Source organism: Mustelus asterias, chromosome 1 (assembly GCF_964213995.1).
Source record: "Mustelus asterias chromosome 1, sMusAst1.hap1.1, whole genome shotgun sequence".
In the NCBI taxonomy this organism is placed as follows: domain Eukaryota; kingdom Metazoa; phylum Chordata; class Chondrichthyes; order Carcharhiniformes; family Triakidae; genus Mustelus; species Mustelus asterias.
The window spans coordinates 157,058,273-157,082,778 of record NC_135801.1 but is presented as its reverse complement, the minus strand read 5'-3'; the positions used below and the strand labels follow the sequence as shown (position 1 = coordinate 157,082,778).

At 42.4% G+C, this 24,506-nt stretch overlaps 1 protein-coding gene across 1 annotated transcript in view; it reads left to right on the top strand.

Annotated features, from left to right (window-relative positions):
- The window catches only part of dcaf12 (DDB1 and CUL4 associated factor 12), an 84,053-nt gene extending 59,958 nt beyond the window's left edge, over window positions 1–24,095 (top strand). The window contains exons 5-9 of the mRNA XM_078221616.1: window positions 2,136–2,329; window positions 13,057–13,122; window positions 17,817–17,979; window positions 20,829–21,016; window positions 22,493–24,095. Coding sequence (XP_078077742.1) covers window positions 2,136–2,329; window positions 13,057–13,122; window positions 17,817–17,979; window positions 20,829–21,016; window positions 22,493–22,651 — 770 coding nt within the window. The 3' untranslated portion in view covers window positions 22,652–24,095. The remainder of the gene's footprint in view (window positions 1–2,135; window positions 2,330–13,056; window positions 13,123–17,816; window positions 17,980–20,828; window positions 21,017–22,492) is intronic.
- Window positions 24,096–24,506: the final 411 nt, after the last annotated feature.

Below are 24,506 nucleotides of genomic sequence, written 5' to 3'. Positions count from 1 at the left end.
ATTAAGTTGATCTTTCTCCACACCCCATCTATGACTGTAACACCACATTCTGCACCCTCTCCTTTCCTCCTTCCCTATGTACTCTATGAACGGTATGTTTTGTCTGTATAGCGCACAAGAAACAAAACTTTTCACTGTATCCCAAAACATGTGAAATTAATAAATCAAATCATGCTTTGGGGAATCTAGAGGCGAGTTGGTTGGTGCATAATTCCTAGCCTCTGACTTCTTGTAGCTGCAGTGTTGATGTGGATACATCCGAATGCCATTGGTTGTCAAAGGAAGATTGTTAGATACTCTCTTGTTGGTGATGGTAATTGCCTGGCATTTGTGTGCTGTGAATGGAACTTGGTACTTTTCAGCCCAAGCATGAATATTCACCAGGTGTTGCATGTTGGAACGGAATGCTTCAGGAGGAGTTGCAAATGGCACTGGAATCATCAGTGAACAATCCCACTTCTAACCTTATGATAGCAGGAAGGTTTTTGGTGAAGCAGCTGAAGATAATTTAGCCCAGGACACTACCCCGAGGAACTCTTCGGGTATCTTTCTAGCAGCCATTTCATGGTAACCTTTTTTGGAGAAAATGGACGAAGTTGCCTTCTCAGCTTGCAAGTACTGTACTCAATCGCAGGACCCCTGGATAAAATATGAATCTCAAGCTGTGATATAATATAGGTTTCCTAGAAGGCAACGGTTCTCATGTTTTTGGTTGAAGGACCCACTTGATATCTGTAACATTAAAACATTGTTTCAACATTGTTTACATGAAAACAGGTTTTTACTACAGATATTGGTCAAATATGTATACCTATTTCGCACTGCAGTACTTGTCTGTCCTTGGCAGTAGCATCGAACATGCAAACGCCCAGGGACAAAAGAACACCGAGAAAGGAAAGCGGGGATAAAACCGGAGCAATGGAGAAACACAACACACCAAGATACCAGTTATACCAGGCAGAGAGCAAAAGCCAGGGGAGAGATTGAGGATAGCTAGGGATGCAGTTGGAGTGTACAAGGGGAGTTATTGGAATGTGGAGAATATGAGGCGAGACAAGGGCTGAGGCGAGACAAGGGCTGAAGCATGCATGCACAGGGAGCAGATCGCGCCTTTGGAAACCACTCTCAGGCCTACTTTTGCCAGCAGTTCTTTGGGTAGTTGCCCAATTGTGGTTTGGCACAGTGTTTCAGAACACCTGGAAGAACTCAGCAGACCTCAGTTTGCAAACCATTCTTTAAGAGTCTTTGGTATCAAGTACTTTTTAATTCTGTATTCTCCCCTACTTTCAAACTTCCTTAAAGGTTTTGAACATTGTGTCAGAAGCAAAATCAATTCAATTTGACTTGAAACTTGATGTTTTGCAATATGGTTGAAACTAAGCGCATGTTACAAATAAAGGCAGTTATGATGGATTGATTATATGTTCCATATGACTGAATATCAGTGCTCTGGAAAGGTAATAGCATGAGTCCTATCCTTCCCTCACACTTGTCTCTGTCTCTATTTTTATCTCTCTAGTTATAGCAAGAAGGGCGGTTCCATGTCAGAGGATCCCTACCAAATACTAGGGAGCAAGGTTTCCTGAAACAATGGGTGTGAGGTGTTCATTAATTATCAAAGCTAATGAATTGTTTAATAAAATGATCTAATACTAGAAATACTTAGATGCCCAATCCAAGGTCTGTCCACTACGGATGTTTTCTCACCTCATGGCCTCTCTATCATCAAGACCCCACCCACACCCCTCCCCTCTTCCTCACTCATGCCCTACATCCCTGCCCTCCAGGACTTAGAATCTGGGGACTGTTTGCATTCCCAGTCACTTGCAGCTGACATGGGACTATAGAGCTGCCGGACAATCAGGTTGACCAGCATGATTGGCTGGCGGTTCTCTGAGGCGGGGCTTCCGCCCAAGTGAAGGGCGTAAATCCCACCTCTTCAGGTGGCAAGATGGGAGACCCCAGCACCTGAAATTCTGCTCCATGTCTTTTTGAAATTTGCATGAATATATTCTGCTTTTAAACATGGTTCTTAACATATAACATTGTTAACTGTTTTTCAAAATCTCTTTGTTGAAAAGTGGCCATAAATCTCAAGATGCAAAGATCACAAGCCTCTATTTTTAATCCTACAGGTTCTAGGGATGGTTCAATGGGGCTATGGGAAGTGACTGAAGAAGTGCTAAGCCAGACTGACACAAGCATGGATCCCACCCGCGTCCCCAGTTACACCCATATAACACATAAGGCCTTGAAGGATATTCCCAAGGAATATACAAGCCCCTACAACTGCAAAGTGAGAGCTTTGGCATTTAACAATAACAGCAAGGTAAGTTTAAAAAATGTCCAATTTAGTCTTGTGTTTTGTGGAGTAGTTGGCAAGGTTTTTCTCTCTTGCATCTTCTGTGCCATTTACTATTTTCAATAACATAATACTGATATTCTTGCAACAAACCATTTGTAAGTGCCTAAAACACCTCCAGGAAGTTCCAAACTACCTCTGTCCTTATTTATAGTACTCACCTCTATTGATGGCACACAATTATGAGGAATCATAAATACAAACTTCCATCCTACTACAGTGATGAGTGTTAGAACCAAGAACAGTACAGCACAGGAACAGGCGCTTCAGCCCACCAAGTCTGTGTCAACACAGATGCCTCTTTAATCTAATATTTTCTTGCTTCTATGTGGTCCGTGTCCCTCTATTCCCTGTTATGAATCTATCCAGATGCCTCTTGAACCTTCTTATAGATTCAACTTTCACCACCACCTCCAGCAGCCCGATCCAGGCATTCATTACCATCTGTGTGAAAAACTTACCCCTTACATCTCTTTTAAACTTTCCCCCTCTCACGTTCAACCTATGCCCCAAGTAATTGGCCTTTTGACCCTGGGCAAAAGATTCTGACTATGCACTCTATCCAAGCCGGTCATTATCTTGTAAACCTCTATCAGGTCCCCCTCATCCTCCGATGCTCCAATGAAAACAATCCAAGTTTATTCAACCTTTCTTCATAGTCCATATCCTCCAAACCAGGCAACATACTGGTAAATCTCTTCTGCACCGCTTCCAGTGCATCAGCATCTTTCTGGTAGCGTGGCGACCAGAATTGTACACGATACTCCAAATGGGGCCGAACCAAAGTCTTATACAGCCGCAACATAATTTTTCAATTCCTATACTCAACGCCTGACCGATGAAAGCCAGTATGTCAAACGCCGCCTTGACCATCTTTCCACCTGAGTTGCCACGTTCAGGGAACTGTGCACGCCTAGATAGCTCTATGTTAATTTTTCTAAAGGTTCTACCATTTACAGATAAGGACCGAGTAAACAATAGTAGGAAAGGGAAAAGAAATATGAAAAGTGCTCCAAGGCGTGCAAGGGTGGGATTTAAACATTGAGGGCTATTCAGTGTTTAGGAAGGACATGCAGAAAGAAAAAGTTGGTGGCGTTGCATTGATTAAAGATGATGTTGATACGATATTGAGGAAAGATATTGGCATAGATGATGTGAAATCTGTATGGGTCGAGCTAAGAAACAACAAGGGACAAAAAACCATTGGTGGGGTGGTATACAGACCACTAAACTGTAGTGGTAATGTTGGGATAAGCATCAGACAGGAAATCAGAGTTGCATGTGTCAAAGGAACATCTGTGATTATGGACGACTTTAATCTGCATATAGATTGGGAGAGTCAAATTAGTCAGAGTGCAATAGAGGAGGAATTTCTGGAGTGCATGCGGGATAGTTTTCTGGAGCAATATTTTGAGGAACCAACAAGGGAGCAGGCCACCTTGGCCTGGGTGTTGTGCAATGAGGAAAAATTAGTTGGCAATCTAGTTGTGAGAGAACCTTTGGGGATGGGTGACCATAATATGGTAGAATTCTTTGTCAAGGTGGATAGTGATGTAGTTGATTCTGAGACCAGGGTCTTGAATCTCAGTAAGTTAACTATGATAGTATGAGGCATGAATTGGCCATGATAGACTGGGAAACGTTACTGAAAGGAAAGACAATGGACAGACAATGGCAGGCATTTAAAGAACAAATAGGTGAACTACAGAAGTTGTTTATTCCTGTTCAATGTAAGAGTTGTAAGGAAATTGTGGCCAAACCATGACTTGCAAGTAAAATTAGAGATAGTATCAGATTCAAGGAAGAAGGATATAAATTGGCAAGAAAAAGCAATCGGCCTGAGGAGTGGAAGTTGTTTAAAATTCAGCAAAGGAGGACCAAAGGATTGATTAAGAAGGGAAAAATAGAGTATGAAAGTAAGCTAGCGGGGAACATAAAAACTGACTGCAAAAGTTTCTATGGATATGTAAAGAGAAAAAGATTGATAAAAGTGAATGTAGGCCACTTCGGTCGGGAGAATTCATAACGAGGAATAAAGAAATGGCTGAGGAATTAAAATTTGTACTTTGCTTCCACCTTCACAAGGGAAGGCATGAATAATATACCAGAAGAACTGAGAGAAACATGTTTTGGTGAGAAGCTGAAGGAAATCAGCATTAGTAGAGAAATGGTTTTGGGGAAATTGATAGGATTGAAGGTGGATAAATCTCCAGGTCCTGAAAATCTTCATCCCACTTAAGGAAGTGGCTCTGGAAATAGTAGATCCATTGGTGTTTTTTTTCCAAACTACTTTGGACTCTGGAATAGTCCCTACAGATTGGAGGGTAGCTAATGTAAGCCCACTATTCAGAAAAGGAGGTAGAGAGAAAACAGGGAACAATAGATCAGTGAGCCTAATGTCGATACTGGGGAAGTTGCTAGAGCCTATTATCAAGGGGGATTTCATAACTCGGCATTTGGAAGGCAGTGGTATAATCAGACAAAGTCAGCGTAGATTTACAAAAGGGAAATCACGTTTGATGAATTTATTGGAATTTTTTGAGGATGTAACTAGTGGAGTTGACCGAGGAGAACCAGTGGATGTGGTTTATTGAGACTTACAGAAGGCTTTTGACAAGATCTTTCATAACAGACTACTATGTAAAGTTAAAGCACATGGGATTGCAGGTAATGTCTTGAGATGGATTGAAAGCTGGTTAGCAGATAGGAAGCAAAGAGTTGGCATAAATGAGTCTTTTTCTCATTGGCCGTCAGTGACAAGTATGGTTCCATAGGGATCTGTGCTAGAACCCAACTGTTCACAGATATTACTGATTTGGAAGAGGGAACTGAATGTATTATCTCCAAATTTGCAAATGATACAAAGTTGGGTGGGAGGGTGAGCTTTGAGGAGGATGCAGAGATGCTTCAGTGTGATTTAGACAGGCTGTGTGTGGGCATCTGCATGGCAGATGCAGTGTAATGTGGATAAATGTAAGATTATCCAATTTGGTAGCAATAGCAAGAAGACAGATTATTACTTGAATCGGTGTAAATTGAGAGGGGTGGATACTCAACGAGACCTTGGAGTCCTCGTGCATCAGTCACTGGAAGTAATCATGCAGGTACAGCAGGCAGTAAAGAAGGCAAATGGTATGTTGGCCTTCGTAGCAAGAGGATTTGAGTATAGGGATAGGGATGTTTTGCTACAATTGTATAGGACGTTGGTGAGGCCACACCTGGAGTATTGTGTGCAGTTTTGGCGTCCTTGTCTGAGGAAGGATGTCCTTGCTATAGAGGGAGTACAGTGAAGGTTTACCGGGCTGATTCCTGAGCTCGCAGGTCTCCCATACGTTGAGAGACTGAGTCGGTTAGGACTATATTCACTAGAGTTTAGAAGAATGAGAGGGGACCTCATGGAAACTTATAAAATTCTCACAGGGTTAGACAGGGTAGATTCAGAAAGAATGTTCCCAATGGTGGGGGAGTCCAGAACTAGGGGTCATAGTTTGAGGATATGGGGTAAACCTTTTAGAACTGAGGTGAAGAGTAATTTCTTCACCCAGAGAGTGGTGAATGTGTGGAATTCACTACACAATGTAGTTGAGGCCAAAACATTGTCTGATTTCAAGAAGAAATTAGATATAGCTCTTGGGGCTAAAGGGATCAAGGGATGGGGAGGAAGGCGGGGGGGGAATCAGAATATTGAATTTGATCAGCCTTGATCAAAATGAATGGTGGAGCAGGCTCGAATTGCCGAATGGCCTATTCCTGCTTCTAGTTTCTATGATTTATATCCTGTTGTATCATCTGACAGTCCTCCTCAATATCTGCTACTGCACCAATTTTTGTATCATCTGCAAATTTACTAGTCAGACCACTACATTTTCTTTGATCCTTGTGGAACACCGCTTGTCACAGACCTCCAGTTAGATAAGTACCCTTCCTCTGCACGCAAGTTCATAAGATGTAGGAGCAGAATTAGGCCATTCGGCTCCGCCATTTGATCATGGGTGAGATGCTCCTTTTCCCCATAACCCTTCAATTAAAAAGATAGTGGATCCGTTGGTTATAATATTCCAAAATTCCCTGGACATGGGAAAGGTTCCAATGGATTGGAAAAATGCGAATGTAACGCCTTTATACAAAAAGAGAGGGAGGCAAAATGTGGGAAATTACAAACCAGTTAGTTTAACATCTGTTGTTGGGAAAGTCTTAGAATCAATTATCAAGGAAGCAATATCAGGACATTTGGAAAGTCAAAACGCTATCCATCAGAGTTAATATGGTTTTATAAGGGCAACTCCTGTTTGATTAATTTGCAAGAGTTCCTCGAAGATGTAACAAGCGAAGTGGATAATGGGGATGGATACTGTAGATATGTCAAGAGTAAAAGGATGAGATGTGAAGGCATAGGACCCTTAAAAGGTGAAGGGGGAAAAGTTTGTGCGGAACCGTTAGAAATGGCGGAGCTGCTTAATGAATACTTTACCTCGGTATTCACGGTGGAAAGGGATCTGGGTGGTTGTACTGCTGGTTTGCGGTGGACAGAAAGGATCGAGCATGTGGACATAAAGAAAGAGGATGTGTTGGAACTATTGAATGGCATCAAGGTTGGTAAGTCGCCGGGACCGGATGGGATGTACCCCAGGTTACTGTGGGAGGCGAGGGAGGAGATTGCGGAGCCTTTGGCGATGATCTTTGCATCGTCGATGGAGACGGGAGAGGTTCCGGAGGATTGGAGGATTGCAGATGTGGTCCCTATATTCAAGAAAGGGAACAGGGACAGCCCGGGAAATTACCGACCGGTGAGTCTAACCTCAGTGGTTGGTAAGTTGATGGAGAGGATCCTGAGAGACAGGATTTATGATCATCTAGAGAAGTTTAGTATGATCAAAAGTAGTCAACACGGCTTTGTCAAGGGCAGGTCGTGCCTTACGAGCCTGGTTGAGTTCTTTGAAAATGTGACCAAACACATTGACGAAGGAAGAGCGGTGGATGTGGTCTATATGGACTTCAGCAAGGCGTTCGATAAGGTCCCCCATGCAAGACTTCTTGAGAAAGTGAGAGGGCATGGGATCCAAGGGGCTGTTGCCTTGTGGATCCAGAACTGGCTTGCCTGCAGAAGGCAGAGAGTGGCTGTGGAGGGGTCTTTCTCTGCATGGAGGTCAGTGACCAGTGGAGTGCCCCAGGGATCTGTTCTGGGACCCTTGCTGTTTGTCATTTTCATAAATGACCTGGATGAGGAAGTGGAGGGATGGGTTGGTAAGTTTGCTGACGACACCAAGGTAGGTGGTGTTGTGGATAGTTTGGAGGGATGTCAGAAGTTGCAGCGAGACATAGATAGAATGCAAGACTGGGCGGAGAAGTGGCAGATGGACTTCAACCCGGATAAGTGTGTGGTGATCCATTTTGGCAGATCCAATGGGATGAAGCAGCAGTATAATATGAAGGGTACCATTCTTAGCAGTGTAGAGGATCAGAAGGACCTTGGGGTCCGGGTCCATAGGACTCTTAAATCGGCCTCGCAGGTGGAGGATGCGGTCAAGAAGGCGTACGGCGTACTGGCCTTCATTAATCGAGGGATTGAGTTTAGGAGTCGGGAGATAATGCTGCAGCTTTATAGGACCCTGGTTAGACCCCACTTGGAGTACTGCGCGCAGTTCTGGTCACCTCATTACAGGAAAGATGTTGAAGCCATTGAAAGGGTGCAGAGGAGATTTACAAGGATGTTGCCTGGATTGGGGGGCATGCCTTATGAGGATAGGTTGAGGGAGCTTGGTCTCTTCTCCCTGGAGAGACGAAGGATGAGAGGTGACCTGATAGAGGTTTACAAGATGTTGAGAGGTCTGGATAGGGTAGACTCTCAGAGGCTATTTCCAAGGGCTGAAATGGTTGCTGCGAGAGGACACAGGTTTAAGGTGCTGGGGGGTAGGTACAGAGGAGATGTCAGGGGTAAGTTTTTCACTCAGAGGGTGGTGGGTGAGTGGAATCGGCTGACGTCGGTGGTGGTGGAGGCAAACTCGTTGGGGTCTTTTAAGAGACTTCTGGATGAGTACATGGGATTTAATGGGATTGAGGGCTATAGATAGGCCTAGAGGTGGGGATGTGATCGGCGCAACTTGTGGGCCGAAGGGCCTGTTTGTGCTGTGGCTTTCTATGTTCTATGTAGATGTAGTATATTTGGACTTCCGGAAAGCATTTGATAAGGTGGCGCATAAAAGGTTAATCCACAAAGTTAGATCAAATGGATTAGGTTTAATTTATTAGCTTGCAAAGGTGACTGGCTGATGGACAGATGTCAGCATAAATTATTTTTTTTTCTGGATGGCAAAAAGTAAGTAGTGGGGTGCCACAGGGTTTGGTCCTTGGGCCCCTGGTTATTTACAATCTATATTAACGACTTGGATACAGGGATCATAGAATCCCTACAGTGCAGAAGGAGGCCATTCGGCCCATCGAGTCTGCACCGACCACAACCCCACCCAGGCCCTACCCCCACATATTTTACTCGCTAATCCCTCTAACCTACGCATCTCAGGAGTCTAAGGGGCAATTTTTAACCTGGCCAATCAACCTAACCGTCACATCTTTGGACTGTGGGAGGAAACCGGAGCACCCGGAGGAAACCCACGCAGACACGACGAGAATGTGCAAACTCCACACAGACAGTGACCCGAGCCGGGAATCGAACCCGGGACCCTGGAGCTGTGAAGCAGCAGTGCTAACCACTGTGCTACCGTGCCGGATAGAAGACTCTATAGCCAAATTTGCAGATGACCGTTATAAGGAGAGGCTGGATAGACTGGGACATTTTTCTCTGGAGCGTAGAAGGCTGAGGGGTGATCTTATAGAGATCTATAAAATAATGAGGGGCACAGATCAGCTCGATAGTCAATATCTTTTCCCAAAGGTAGGGGAGTCTAAAATTAGGGCATAGGTTTAAGGTGAGAAGGGAGAGATACAAAAGTGTCCAGAGGGGCAATTTTTTCACACAGGGTGGTGAGTGTCTGGAACAAGCTGCCAGAGGTAGTAATAGAGGCGAGTACCATTTTGTCTTTTAAAAAGCATTTAGATAGTTACATGGGTAAGATGGGTAAAGAGGGATATGGGCCAAACGTGGGGAATTGGGATTAGCTTAGGGGTTTTTTAAAAAAAAAGGGCGGCATGGACAAGTTGGGCCGAAGGGCCTGTTTCCATGCTGTAAACCTCTATGACACAGAAATAGGTGGGACAGTAAGTTGCAATGAGGAAATAACCTTACAAGTGGATACAGATATGTTAGGAGAATGGGCCAAAATGTGGCAGATGGAGTTTAACGTGGGTAAGTGTGAGGTCATGCATTTTGGTCAGAAAAATGGAACGGTGACTTATTTTCTAAATAGGGAGGGACTTTGGAGTGCTCCGTTGCAGAGGGACCTGGGTGTCCTCGTTCATGAGTCGCAGAAAACAAGCATGCAGGTACAGCAGATAATAATGAAAGTGAATGGAATGTTGGCATTTATAGCTAAAGGTATAGAATATAAAGCTAAGGAAGTATTGTTGCAACTATACAAGGCATTGGTGAGACCGCAGTGGCATTGGAGGCAGTTCAAACCGCAGTGGTATTGGAGGCAGTTCAAAGGAGGTTCACTAGATTGATTCTAGAGATGAAGGGTTTGTCGTACGAAGAGAGATGGAACAGTTTAGGCCTTTACTCTCTGGAATTTAGAAGAATGAGGGGAGATCAAATTGAGGTATTTAAGATAAAAAGTATGGATAAAGTAGATGTGGATGCTACTGCTTGTGGGGCATTCGAGGACAAGAGGTCATAGTCTTGGGATAAAGGGTAGCAAATTTAAAACAGAGTTGAGGAGAAACTACTTCTCCCAAAGGGTTGTGAATCTGTGGAATTCGCTACCCCAAAGTGTGGTGGATGCTGGGACAGTGAGTAAATTTGAGGAGGAGTTCGATTTTTAATTGGTAATAAGTTGAAAGGTTATGGGGAGAAGGCAGGAAAATGAGGATAGGGAGCATATCAGTCATCAAGTGGCGGAGCAGACTCGATGGGCCGAGTGGTCCAATTGTGCTCCTATATCTTCTTCACTTATGAGCTAGGTAAACCTTCCAGCCTTGTTTTGATTCCTTACAAATTTAGTGTTTGCAATCCAGGCACAAGCTCCCACCTTCAGTCCACATAGTGAGCCATACAGACTTTTGGCCTGTAGCCGCTTTCTCTCTCCCAGACCATGGCACACTTACCCATTTGTCTGCAATATTTTAGGGAAGCTGCAATGACTTCCTCTACGCTCATCGCCATGGTAATATGAATTCCATTTGCTTTTGCTGTGCTGATTAGCTATCCTTAAGAGCCCAACTCTTTTTCATCTTGGTGGCATGATGGCACAGTGGTTAGCATTACTGCCTCAGCCCCAGGGACTTGGGTTCAAATCAGCCTTGGGTGACTGTGTGGAGTTTGCACGTTCTCTCCTGTCTGTGTGGGTTTTCTCCAAGTGCTCTGGTTTCCTCCTATACTCCAAAATTTGCAGGTTAGGTTGATTGGCCATGCTAAATTGCCCTTTAATGCTGGGGGATTAGTAGGTTAAATACATACGGTTACAAAGGGCCTGGCTGGGAATGTTTGGCGCAAGCACAATGGGCCGAATAGCCTCATGCACTGTAGGGATGCTGTGATTCTGTGATCTGGAAATAAATGAATAGTTCATAACACTTCATTTTTCTGAACTCTGGAAAAAATAAACTCAGTTTACTCAACCTTTCAACATGGGACAACCCCTTTATCCCAGGGACCAAATTAGCAAACCTTTGTTGTACCACTGCCAATGCTGTACAACAATATTCATTAAATATGGAGACGAAAACAGGATGCAGCATTCCAGATGTGGTCTCACCAAAACTCTGTACATTTGTAGCAAGACATCTTTATTCCAATACTCCAATCCCCTTGCCATCATGCCATAACAGTCCAAAGATGTGCGGGTTAGGTTGATTGGCCAGGTTAAAAATTGCCCCTTAGAATCCTAAAATGCGTAGGTTAGAGGGATTGGCGGGTAGATATGTGGAGGTGGGGCCTGGGTGGGATTGTGGTCGGTGCAGACTCGATGGGCCGAATGGCCTCCTTCTGCACTGGAGGGATTCTATGATTCTATGATTTACCTTCCTAATTGTTAACTGTACTTGCACACTAACCTAATTCACTTCAAAATCAACATTTACTAGTTTCACACTTTTTCTAAAACAAAGTTCTGCTTTTTTATCGTATAACCAAAATGAATAGTTTCACAAAATAATATGGCTCACCTTTAACCTCTACAATCCAACCATCCAGTCTTGCTGTCGGGCAGATATCAGAAGAGATCACATGATCCCCTCCTTTTAACCCTAAATTAAAGACACAACCCTGAAACATAACAAGTTTATAAATCCAATTGTAAGATATAATTTTCAATTCGGTGCTTTTGTAAAAATTGTTCGAGTAAACCTGTTTTTTTATCAATAATCATAAGACCATAAGACATAGGAGCAGAATTAGGCCACTCGGCCCATCAGGTCTGCTCCGCCATTCAATCATGGCTGATATTTTTCTCATCCCCATTCTCTTGCCTTTTCCCCATAACTCCTGACCCCTTATTAATCAAGAACCTATCTATCTCTGTCTTAAAGACACCCAATGACCTGGCCTCCACAGCCTTCTGCGGCAAAGAGTTCCACAGATTCACCTCTCTGGCTGAAGAAATTCCTCCTCATCTCTGTTTTAAAGGATCGTCCATTTAGCCTGAGTTTGTGCCCTCTGGTTCTAGTTTTTCCTATTAGCAGAAACATCCTCTCCACGTCCATTCTATCCAGGCCTCGCAGTATCCTGTAAGTTTCAATAAGATCCCCCCTCGTCTTTCTAAACTCCCGAGTACAGACCCAGAGTCCTCAGCCGTTCCTCATACGACAAGCTCTTCATTCCAGGGATCATTCTTGTGAACCTCCTCTGGACCTTTTCCAAGTAAGAAGTCTCACAACACCAGGTTAAAGTCCAACAGGTTTATTTGGTAGCCAATACCATAAGCTTTCGGAGCACTGTTCCTTCGTCAGATGGAGTGGATATCTGCTCTCAAACAGTGCACAGACACAGAAATCAAGTTACAGAATACTAATTAGAATGCGAATCTCTAAAGCCAGCCAGGTCTTAAAGGTACAGACATGTGGGTGGAGGGAGCATTCAACACAGGTTAAAGAGATGTGTATTGTCTCCAGACAGAACAGCTAGTGAGATTCTACAAGCCCAGGAGGCAAGCTGTGGGGGTTACTGATAATGTGACATAAATCCAACATCCCGGTTTAGGCCGTCCTCATGTGTGCGGAACTTGGCTATCAGTTCCAAGGCCTTTTCCAAGGCCAGCACATCCTTCCTTGGATATGGGGCCCAAAACTGTTCACAATGCTCCAAATGGGGTCTGACTAACGGGGAAAATGTTAGTTTTTTTTCTTGTTGGAGATGGGCATTGCCTGTCACTTGTGCGGTGCAAATGTTACTTGCCGCTTATCAACCCTGTTGATTGAAACAGGGTTAAACAACAAAAAAGTAGGATAATTTTATACTGATTTATATGAAATAAGTTGAGTTTGATGTGATTGAATTAAACTTTAGTTTGAACACCTGACAAATGAAACAATTAAACATAGACTTCGATTTATTCTCAACTTGTCTATTAATTGCTTAACAGGAGCTTGGAGCAGTATCTCTTGATGGTTACTTTCATTTATGGAAAGCAGAGGACAACTTAACAAAGGTAATATTTCCTCATTAAAATTTAAAATAGCTGCAAAATAACTAGTAAAATATATTTTTAATGTTTACTTAACTGTCACAAGTGAGCTTGTTATGTTATAGTTGCTGTATGTCTTGGAACCTAGAATTGTGCATAATGATGTGCTAAGTAGAGAGTTCACTAAATTATTAACTAAGGAAAAAAGACACTCTTTACCGACATGTTGGAAGATGGAATAATTAAGTTTGTTGCTAAGATTTATTCATTCTTTCATGGGAAATGGGTATCACTGGCTATCGAAGCATTTTATTCTTGGGGAGGAAGTTCCAGAATTTTGACCCAGCAACACTGAGGGATAGCAATATATTTCCAAGTCAGGTTATTGTGTAGCTTGGGGGGGAACTTGCTGGTGGTGATCTTCCCATACAGCTGCTGCACTTGTCTTTCTAGTGGTAGGAGTTGCAGGTTTGGAAGGTGCTGTTGAAAGAGCCTTGGTGAGTTGCCCCAATGCATCCTTGGTGGTCTGTACTGCTGCCACTGTTCATTGGTGGAGGAAGTGCATGTTGGGGATGGTGGATGGTGTGCCAATCAAGCAGGTTGCTTTGTCCTGGAATGTGTGGAGTGTTGGTGAGCTGTACTCGGGCAAGCGGAAAGTATTTGATCACAATCCTGACTTGTGCCTTGGAGATGATGGACAGGATTTGGAGAGTCAGTCGGTGAGTTACATGCTGTTGAATTCTCAGCATCTGACCTGCTCTTGTAGCCACAGCATTTATATAACTGGCCTCATTCAGTTTCTGGTCAAGGGTAACAACCCCCCCACTCCACAAGATGTTGATAATAGGTGATTCGGCAATGATCTCATTGAATGTCATGGGGAAAATTTTAGTTTTTCTTGTTGGAGATAGCCATTGCCTGCCACTTGTGCAGTGCGAATGTCACTTGCCGCTTATCAGCCCAAGCATGGACTGCTTCAGTTTCTGAGGAATCATGAATGTTGCTGAACATTGTACAATCATCAGTGAACATCCCCACTTCTGACCTTATGAGGGAAGGTCGTTGATGAAGCAACTGAAGATGGTTGGACCTAGAATACTATCTTGAGGAAATGGAATTGAGATGATGGACCTCCAATAATCAGAACTGTCTTCCTTTGTCAGATATGAATGCAACCAGCGAGGCATTGCTCCCTGATTGCCATTGACTCCAGTTTTGCAAGGGTTTTCTGATGCTACACTCGGTCAAAAGCTTTTGTTGTGCATGTATTGAATTCAGAATCAAATGACACATTGCTGTTGATTGTAGAGCCTAGTTATGTGAAGCAGTCAATGACCTCCAGCTTCACAAGTGGTGCTTTGATGTCAAGGGCATTCATTCTCACCTCGCCTCTTGTTCAGCTCTTTTGTCCATGTTTGAACGAAGGCCTAAGAGCCCTGGTGGAACCCAAACAGTGTCAGGTTGCTTGTGAATAAGTGCCACCTGATAGCACTGTCGACGACCCCTTCCATTGCTTTGCGGATCAAGAGTGGACTGAAGGGCCGGTAATTGGCTGGATTGGATCTGTCCTCCTACTTGTGGACACGATTTTTCCAGTACAGCTAAACACTTGTGCCTACCATGTAATTTGGAAAATTGCTCGGGTATGCTTGGTTAAGGGCGCAGTTTGTCCAGGAGCACAAGTCTTCAGTACTATTCCTGGTATGTTGTCAGAGCCCATAGCCTTTTGCAGTATCCAGTGCCTTCAGCATATCTTGAAAACTTGTGGAGTGAATCGAATTGGCTGAAGACTAGCATCTGGTTAGTCATGGCATGAATCAATTCCAGCCTTCCAGATTGGTGAATCCATGACAGTTCGCCTACTGCAACAGATCCACAGCAGACGCCATCTCCCTGGCCCTACACTCAACCCTGGAACACGTGAATAACAAGAACACCTCTGTCAGATTCCTATTTATTGACTACAACTCGGCCTTCAACACCATTATTCCTACAAAACTCATCTTCAGACTCCGTGGCCTGGGGCTCAGCTCGTCCCTCTGCGACTGGATTCTAGACTTCCAAACCCACAGACCGCAATCTGTAAAGATGGGCAACCACACCACGTCCACGATCATCCTCAACACTGGTGCACCGCAAGGCCCTCAGCCCCTGACTATACTCAAAGAACAAAGAAAATTACAGCACAGGAACAGGCCTTCTGCCCCTCCAAGCCTGCACCAACCATGCTCTCCGACTGAACTAAAACCCCCTACCCTTCTGGGGACCATATCCCTCCATTCCCATCCTATTCATGAATTTGTCAAGGCGCCACTTAAAAGTCACTCCTTGCACACCTATGACTGTGTGGCCAAATTTTCCTCCAACTCAATTTTCAAGTTTGTTGATACCACCGTAGTGGGTCATATCTCAAACAATGATGGGATGGAGTATAGGAAAGAGATAGAAAACTTTGTGAACTGGCTCAACGACAATAATTTCTCACTCAATGTCAGCAAAATGAAGGAGATAGTCATCGACTTCAGGAAGCGTAATGGAGGACATGTCCCTGTTTACATCAACGGGGATGAAGTGGAAATGGTCGAGAGCTTCATGTTTTTAGGTGTCCAGATCACCAACAACCTGTCCTGGTCCCTCCACGCCGATGCTATAGTTAATAAAGCCCACAAACCCATCTACTTCCTCAGAAGGCTAAGGAGGTTTGGCCTGTCTGCTATGACTCTCACCAACTTTTACACATGCACCATGGAAAGCATTCTTTCTGGTTGTACCACAGCTTGGTATGGCTCCTGCTCTGTCCAAGACCGCAAGAAACTATAAAGGGTTGTGAATGTAGCCCAATCCATCACGCAAACCAGTCTCCCATCCATTGACTCTTTCTACATCTCCCGCTGCCTCGGCAAAGCAGCCAGCATAATTAAGGACCCTATGCACCCTGGACATTCTCTCTTCCACCTTCTACCGTCGGGAAAAAGATACAAAAGTCTGAGGTCAAGAGCAGCTTTTTTCCTACTATCATCAGAGTTTTGAATGCACCTACTTCATGTTAAGTTGATCTTTCTCTACACCCTAACTATGACTGTAACACCACGTTCTGCACCCTCTCCTTTCCTTCTCTGTACGGTATGTTTTTGTACAGCACACAAGCAACAATACTTTTCAGTGTATACTAATACGTGTGACAATAATAAATCAAATCAAATCTGTGATCCTGGGGCCCTCCAGAGGAGGCCAAGATGGATCATCCACTCGGCACTTCTGGCTGAAGATCATTGCGAATGTCTATCTTTTGCACTGATGTACTGGACTTCTCCATTATTAAGGATGGGGATATTTGTGGAGCCTCCTGTTCCAGTAAGTTGTATAACCAAGGTTCTATACAATTGAGGTAAAACTTGACTACTCCTGTACTCCGATCCTCTTGCGATAAAGGCCAACATATCATTAGCCTCACTGATTGCTTGCTTGCTTCATCTGAATGTTAGGCTTCAGTGACGTATTGGTGAAGTCAGGACCTTTGGTACATCTACACTTTCCAACCATTTACAAAATACTCTGCACATGTCCCACCGAATAAGGTTTAAAACAAAATAATTAATTCTATCTCATGCTTTGTGACTTTCAAAACCTTTATTAAAATATTTACTTCAAGACCAAAAGCAAGGTCTTATATGTACTATTTGTGTTGAAGATAGATTCTGTGATCTAAATATATGCAGTGTCCAAATTTCCAGTCTTCATTACTGGCATTTAATTTGTCAAATGGCAAAGAGTTTTTGCATCTCCAACAAAATCTGTTTGGTTGTTTATCAAAATGTTTTAAATAAACTTTGGACAAATTTCAAAAACTGTACTGAGGCAAAATATATGTGGGTTGAAAAAATCAAAGTTCCTCATTTCAATGTGAGCATTTGTTAATGATTGAACACCTGTCGAACCTTGGGTTTTGGTTTTTTCTAAATCCATAAACCTGATTCATATGCTGAGACATGCATGATTTTCCATCAAGAAAGGGCAGAAATCACTGAGATGCAAAAAGGAATGAGAGATGTTACAAATAAATAGATAAATGGTATAAATAAATACCACGGGCGGCACGGTAGCACAGTGGTTAGCACTGCTGCTTCACAGCTCCAGGGACCTGGGTTCGATTCCCGGCTTGGGTCACTGTCTGTGTGGAGTTTGCACATTCTCCTCGTGTCTGCGTGGGTTTCCTCCGGGTGCTCCGGTTTCCTCCCACAGTCCAAAGATGTGCGGGTTAGGTTGATTGGCCATGCTAAAATTGCCCCTTAGTGTCCTGAGATGTGTAGGTTAGAGGGATTAGCGGGTAAATATGGAGGGATATGGGAGTAGGGCCTGGGTGGGATTGTGGTCGGTGCAGACTCGATGGGCCGAATGGCCTCCTTCTGCACTGTAGGGTTTCTATTAAAAAAAAAAAAATCTTTCTATAAAAGTGACTTTCAGACAAACCGAGAAAAGCACAGATGGATAGAAGAAGACTGGAGAGCGAGCTGTGCAGTGCCAATTATAAGGGACTGCCTTTTTCTTCACTAAGTTTTTTTAAAAATTGGCGAGGTGATCAATTATCTACTTGAGGGACATGTTCAATTTGTGTGATGTTTAATCTGTGAAAATATGTTTGGATGCAAAGCTCTTTTTAAAATTAACGATCTATGAAATTCCACCAAGTAAAATTAAATGTTTGTTTTTTATTCAAGCTGCTATCTACCAAGTTGCCACATTGTCGAGAAAATGTTTGCTTGGCGTATGGACAAGAATGGTCTGTATATGCTGTGGGGTCCCAAGCACATGTTTCTTTCCTTGATCCAAGACAGCCTCAAAGCTACGTAAAGTCAGTTAGTTCCAGGGAACGGGGCAGTGGTAAGTTGGAAGAAATTGAAGCTGTGTTGTCTGCTAATAAATAAGTTGGGTAAATATGTTGCCCTTTTTCTGGCACCACGGCATTTATTTATTTCCCCTCTCACGTATTTTAAAAACAAGTAGATTATAAGTCGAAACCAGAATACTGACTTTTAACAATTAACCATTGATGAAGTTTTAAACTTGTAATGTTTAAAGTATTTTATAGAAGTGACATGTTCTTCACTGCTTTTCACAGTGATAAACGTACGTTTATATATTAAATATTTACAGGTAAATATATGCAGAGCTTAATTATATTTTTACAAAGCACTTAGCTCTGAAAGAAATAAGAACATGTGGACAATGGCACTGTCTTAGTTGCTGTACAGCTGTTTTAAGGCTCATAATTTGACGATTGCATCCACTTCTGGTCCCTGCACTTTAGGAAGGATATGAGGGTCGCATAGAGGATGCAGAGCAAGTTTGCCAGAATGGTTCCATGAATGAGGAATTTTAGCTACAAGTTAGATTGGAGCAGTAGCACAATGAATAGGACTGCTGCCTTACAGTGCCAGAGACCCGGGTTTGATTACAGCTTTGGATGACTCTGTGAAATTTGCATTTCTCCCCGTGTCTGTGTGGATTTCTTCCAGGTGCCCCTGTTTCCTCCCACAGTCCAAAGATGTGCAAGTTAGGTGGATTGGCTGGGCTAAATTACCCCTTACTGTCCAAAGACATGTAGGTTAAGTGGATTAGTCATAGTAACTGTGAGGGGTTATGGGATAGAGCAGAGTAGAAGGCCTGGGTAAGTTGCTCTTTCGGAGAGTTGGCTCAGACTCAGTGGGCCGAATGGCACCTTCTACCCTGTAGGGATTCTATGATCCTATTCCAAGTTGGGCTTATTCTCTTTGGAGCAAAGGAGGTTGAAGGAAGATTTAATAGAGGTGTTCCAGCCTCCAGGTTGATCATTTTCCACCACTCCGTTCCATCACCAAGCACATCTTCCATTTCAACGTTTTGAAAAGACTGCTCATCTGACCAGCCTGTCTATATCATCCTGTAGTCTAAGGCTTTCCTCCTTGCTATTTCCTACACCGTCAATTTTCATGTAATCTACAAACTTGCTGATTTTTACCTCCTATATTCACATCTGGGTCCTACAGACAACAAATCCAGCACTGATCCCTGTGGTACACCACTGGACACAGGCTTTCAATCACAATTCTTGACATGTTTAGAATTACCGAATAAACATAAACATGCTATAATTCTAATGGTTAAAGAAATTGCCTCAAATACATATTATTGGACAATTGGTTCAATGGATAAATTCTTAACACTGAGACATAAGGCTCAGGTTAATCTCATTTTGCATATTGATATATATTAGGTGATATAAAGTAAAGTTTATTTATTAGTCACAAGTAGGCTTACATTAACACTGCAATGAAGTTACTGTGAAAATTCCCTAGTCGTCACACTCCAGCACCTGTTCGGGTACACTGAGGGAGAATTTAGCATGGCCAATGTACCTAACCAGCATGTCTTTCGGACCATGGGAGAAAACTGGAGGAAACCCACACAGACACGGGGAGAACGTGCAAACTATGCACAGACAGTGACCCAAGCTGGGAATATCAATCCAACAGTGTTACAGATGAACGTGGGGGAGCTAAAATGTGCCAGGGGTCCTGGTCTGATATTTACCATGTGACTCGTTGAAAATAGAGTTGAGATTAGTTTTGGTAATCTATCAATATCCCTGTTTGTAATCACAAAGAATAGTACTTGTTCATTTTACGAGAGGGATGCCTATATTTGAAGTTATTGATGAATTTTGAAAAGCACTTATTTGGTATAAGAAAAAATCTAGACCTCTAGTTTAGCATTGTGGATGAATAGTCCTTGGAACCTAATTTCAGTATTTTGTGTTTGTTTTAATTTCCATAACTTTTTGAAGAAAACCCCATGTAATATTTTAAAGCCTGGGTGGCACAGTGGTTCGCACTGCTGCCTCACAGCACCAGAGACCTGGGTTCAATACCAGCCTTGGGTGACTGTGTGGAGTTTGCACGTTCTCCCCGTGTCTGCGTGGCATTTCTCTGGATGCTCTGGTTTCTTCCCTACATTCCGTAGATGTGCAAGTTAGATTTATTGGCCACAGTAAATTGCCCCTTAGTGTCAGGGGGATTAGCAGGGTAAATACATGGGGTTAAAGGGATAGAGCCTGGGTAGGTTTGTTGTCGCTGCATGTTCGATGGGCAAATGGCCTCTCTCTGAATTGTAGGGATTCTATGAAACTTCTATTATATGTTCAGTGTAATGAACATGTAACTGGCTTCTTTATGATAAAGTTTGACCCATATTTAAAAAAACTAGATTAATTACAAAATTCCAAACAACAGCGCATCCAATTAAAGATAAATTCATGAGCACATTGATAAACTTGAGCAACAACAATCCTATTACTGCATCAGAGAGAGCGATGTTGGTATCCAGAGCGGTAAATTGTGCACAAAGACAGAAAAATAAAAATAAAATAATTCTGAAGAGTCATATTGAACTTGAAATGTTAATTCTCTTTCTCTCTCCACAAATGCTGCCACCCCTGTTGAGTTTTTCCAGCACTTTCTGCTTTCATTTCCCGTACCAATACCCGCAGTATTTTGCTTTCATTAAGGATAAAAACATTGCTTGCTATTCTCCATTGCGGATGAATTCAATCACCTTAAGGCTAAATATTGAAGGAGGATCATAAGTAGTTAAAAGCAAAGGGGAATTTCACAGTAACTTAATTGCAATGTTAATGTAAGCCTTGCTTGTGACAAATAAATAAACTTTATAAACAATTGTTCTGTTTTTAACAGGTATTCGATCTGTAAGCTTTTATGAACACATCATAACAGTAGGAACTGGACAAGGTTCTCTGCTTTTCTATGACATCAGAGCTCAGAAGTTTATGGAAAGGCAGTGTCAAGCGGACTACTATACTGAGAAGCTGAAACTCAAGTCTTGTGAAGAAATTTTAAAGTTAACGACAGGGAAGGGTTGGTTGGTAAGTTGAGAAGAGATTTTATGTCTTCAGTTCTTATGTTGTACAATCCTACAGCTTCTGATCCAGCGGATTCCCATGGTACCACTACTCGACAAGTTGCTAAGATTTAAAACCAGCAATGTCCCAATATATTTTACAGCCTATGAAGTTATTTTGAAACGTAATTGTTGTTTCAGGAAACGCCATAGACAATTTCTGCACAGAAAGGTCCCGCAAACATTGGCGTGATTCATCACCAGATATTTTGTTTTAATGATGTTAGTTGCAGACAGGTATTGGCCAAGGCAGGAGAGAATTCCGCTGATGTTTATTTAATAGTGTCATAGAATCCACTTGGGAATAGATGGAACTTTCGGTTTAATATGTGGCACCACTAACAGTGCAGCACTCCCCCAGCACTGCACTGGCCTATCAACCAAGATTGCACTTTTAAATCTCTGAAGCGGGGCTTGAAGCCGCAGTTTTGACCCTGAAGCGAGTGCACTCTCACTGGCTTCTGAGGAGGAACAACTTCACCCAAAGGGTTGTGAATCTGTGGAATTCCCTGCCCAGTGAAGCAGTTGAGGCTACTTCACTGAATATTTTTAAGGCAAGGATAGGTAAATTTTTGAACAGTGAGTGGGTGGGTAAGTGGAGCTGAGTCCACGAAAAGATAAACCATGATCTTATTGAATGGCAGAGAGGGCTCGAGGCACCAGATGGCCTGCTCCTTGTTCTTATGTTATGTAAAATTTAGTCCCTGAGGCCCCATCATTCGAGGGGTCTGTGTTGTACCCGACTCTTCTATGTCTACAACTAGTCCTACAGAATGAATGCAGAGTAGGAAACCAATTTAGTCACAGATCTTTGAGTGATAATTTTAAGATTACTTGTGGTGCTGCAGGGAAGCACTGGAAGATTGAGGAAATCTATGCCTGTAGTGCCAGCAAGAGAGGCATTAGCACCTGTTCTGGGACAGATGGGAGCTTATCTAGAACATTGTTGGATCTGAACATGGAGAATATTAATGTACTGATAAAATGATTGAATTGGGACGTGATCAGGTATTTAATGCCAGTCAATGGCATTACCATTGCTGACTCCCCCACTATCAACATCCTGGGGGTTACCTCTTCCAGTGTCCGCACAGAATTTGAACAGAGGTCCTTACAGCGACCAGGAGAGAGAATCTGGGCTGAATATTCTTTTTCCTTTTGTAAATTAGAGGTGTTATACCCCTTGCTGCTTGCTTAGTTGAGCACAGACCAAGATACTGTGAATCTAAGATCTTTGTGCACTGCATAGGTCAGAGATAGATATCTGTGGGCCACTGAAGAAACAAAATTACCTTTCTTTTTATTTATTTCAATCTGCTCTTTGTAATGTAACTGTAATGTTGCTCTTAAATAGTTTTCAGCAACTTGCTTTTCCTACAATTGCTGAATATTTTTCATTACATTTTAATTTGATTCTTATGCTTTTTTTGTATACTTACAGAATCACGATGAAACATGGAGGAATTACTTTTCAGACATCGATCACTTCCCAAACGCAGTCTATACGCATTGTTACGACTCCTCTGGAACAAAGCTCTTTGTTGCAGGGGGTCCGCTGCCTTCAGGTCTTCATGGAAATTATGCAGGCCTATGGAGCTAATAATCCCTTGTCATGTACTGTAGATCTGTTGCATTTTATCTCTTGGGTTTTTACATTGCAGCAATCCCTCCAGTGTTTTGCATATTGTGTGAAATACACAATATTTTTTGTTTCAACAATATGACTGTCCTTTATTTCTTTTAATTTGGCTCAGTGCTTCTCCGTATGTTTCCACTTCCTCCTTGACATAAGTTTCTTCCTGAAAATGTATGTAGATTAAAAATGGTTCACTACTGATAGTGAGATAGGGTCCTTGAATTATTGTGACCACTACCAAATTTTCTGTGAAAGTTTGGAGGGGGTATAATGTGTGTAAAGGTACTTTGTGTCAATTAAATAGAAAAAAAACTTAACTGATTCTGTGCAGGAGTGATGCGTTACCTTCACATATATTGAAATATGTTAATGTTTTTAGTCCATGTTTCTAATGGACTTGTAATTCTACTTGTAACAATATGTTGAATGTTTTGAAGTATAGGCCTAATGATGCCCAAAGAAAGTCATAAGTTATTAATAAAGCTGTATGAATGAAAATTGTACATTTTTAAATTATGACATCAAGGTGTTGAGCACAAGTTTATGATGGAATTTACTTGTGCCTTGAATGAATTTCAGATGGTTACAGTTGCTTGGTGTTTTGGGGACAAAGGGGGCTGTTGAAGAGCAAGGAGACCTAATTAAAATGTCAGTCAGATCAAAAATAATTATAATACAATGCTGCTACTCCGGTTTATGAACCAGTTAATAATTGCTGTTTTAACAAGTGTTAATTTAAAGGAAACACTTTATTTACACAAAATTAGCTGTGATATTGTGTTTGCGCAGAAATATTTGGGACCGTTTTGCATGCAGTAGGTGTTCCTATTAAAAGATTCTGTCAGATTCCAGTGTAGTCCCTACATGAAATTCAAGTTTTTCTTCATGCATTTGATACTGATGTGGTGTAATTGAAAATATCTTGGTGAGAAAGGAATTTTATAGATTAGGGTGAGAGTTTTGGAGCATTTAATTGGGTGACATCTAAGACTTGGTAATGTCATTGTCAAACCAGTTAGTATATAATCTCTACCAAAGACAGAAAATGCTGGAAATACTCAGGTCAGACAGCATATGTGGAAAGGAAGAACTGATGTTTCAGGTTGACCTTTTGTCAGAACTGGTAAAACTTGGGGATGTAACAAATTTCAAGCAAGCATAGGGGCAAGGAGAAAGAATGTAAAGGAAGATTTTTTTTTAATAGAGTGGAAGGTAGGAGCAATTAAATATAAAAGGAATGAATGTGGGTGACATGGGGACGATCAAGAGACACACAAATGGAGCTGTAAATGTTCAGAACAGAATCATCGCCAGCACCTGTTGCCTGAAAAATGGGAGCAGTGATTATGATCTGAAATTGTTGAACTTAACGTTGAGTCCAGAATGCTGTAACGCACTCAATCTGAAGGTGAGATGATTTGATTTGATTTATTATTGTCACGTGTATTAGTATACAGTGACAAGTATTGTTTCTTGTGCGTTATACAGGCAAAGCATACCATTCATAGAGAAGGAAATGAGAGAGTGCAGAATGTAGTGTTACAGTCATAGCTAGGGTGTAGAGAAAGATCAAGTTAATGCAAGTTAGGTCCATTCAAAAGTCTGATGGCAGCAGGGAAGAAGCTGTTCTTGAGTCGGTTGGTACGTGACTTCAGACTTTTATATCTTTTTCCCGATGGAAGAAGGTGGAAGAGGGAATGTCCGGGGTGCATGGGGTCCTTAATTATACTGCCTGCTTTATTGAGGCAGTGGGAAGTGTAGACCGAGTCAATGGATCGGAGGCTGGTTTGAGTGATGGACGGGGCTTCATTCACAACCC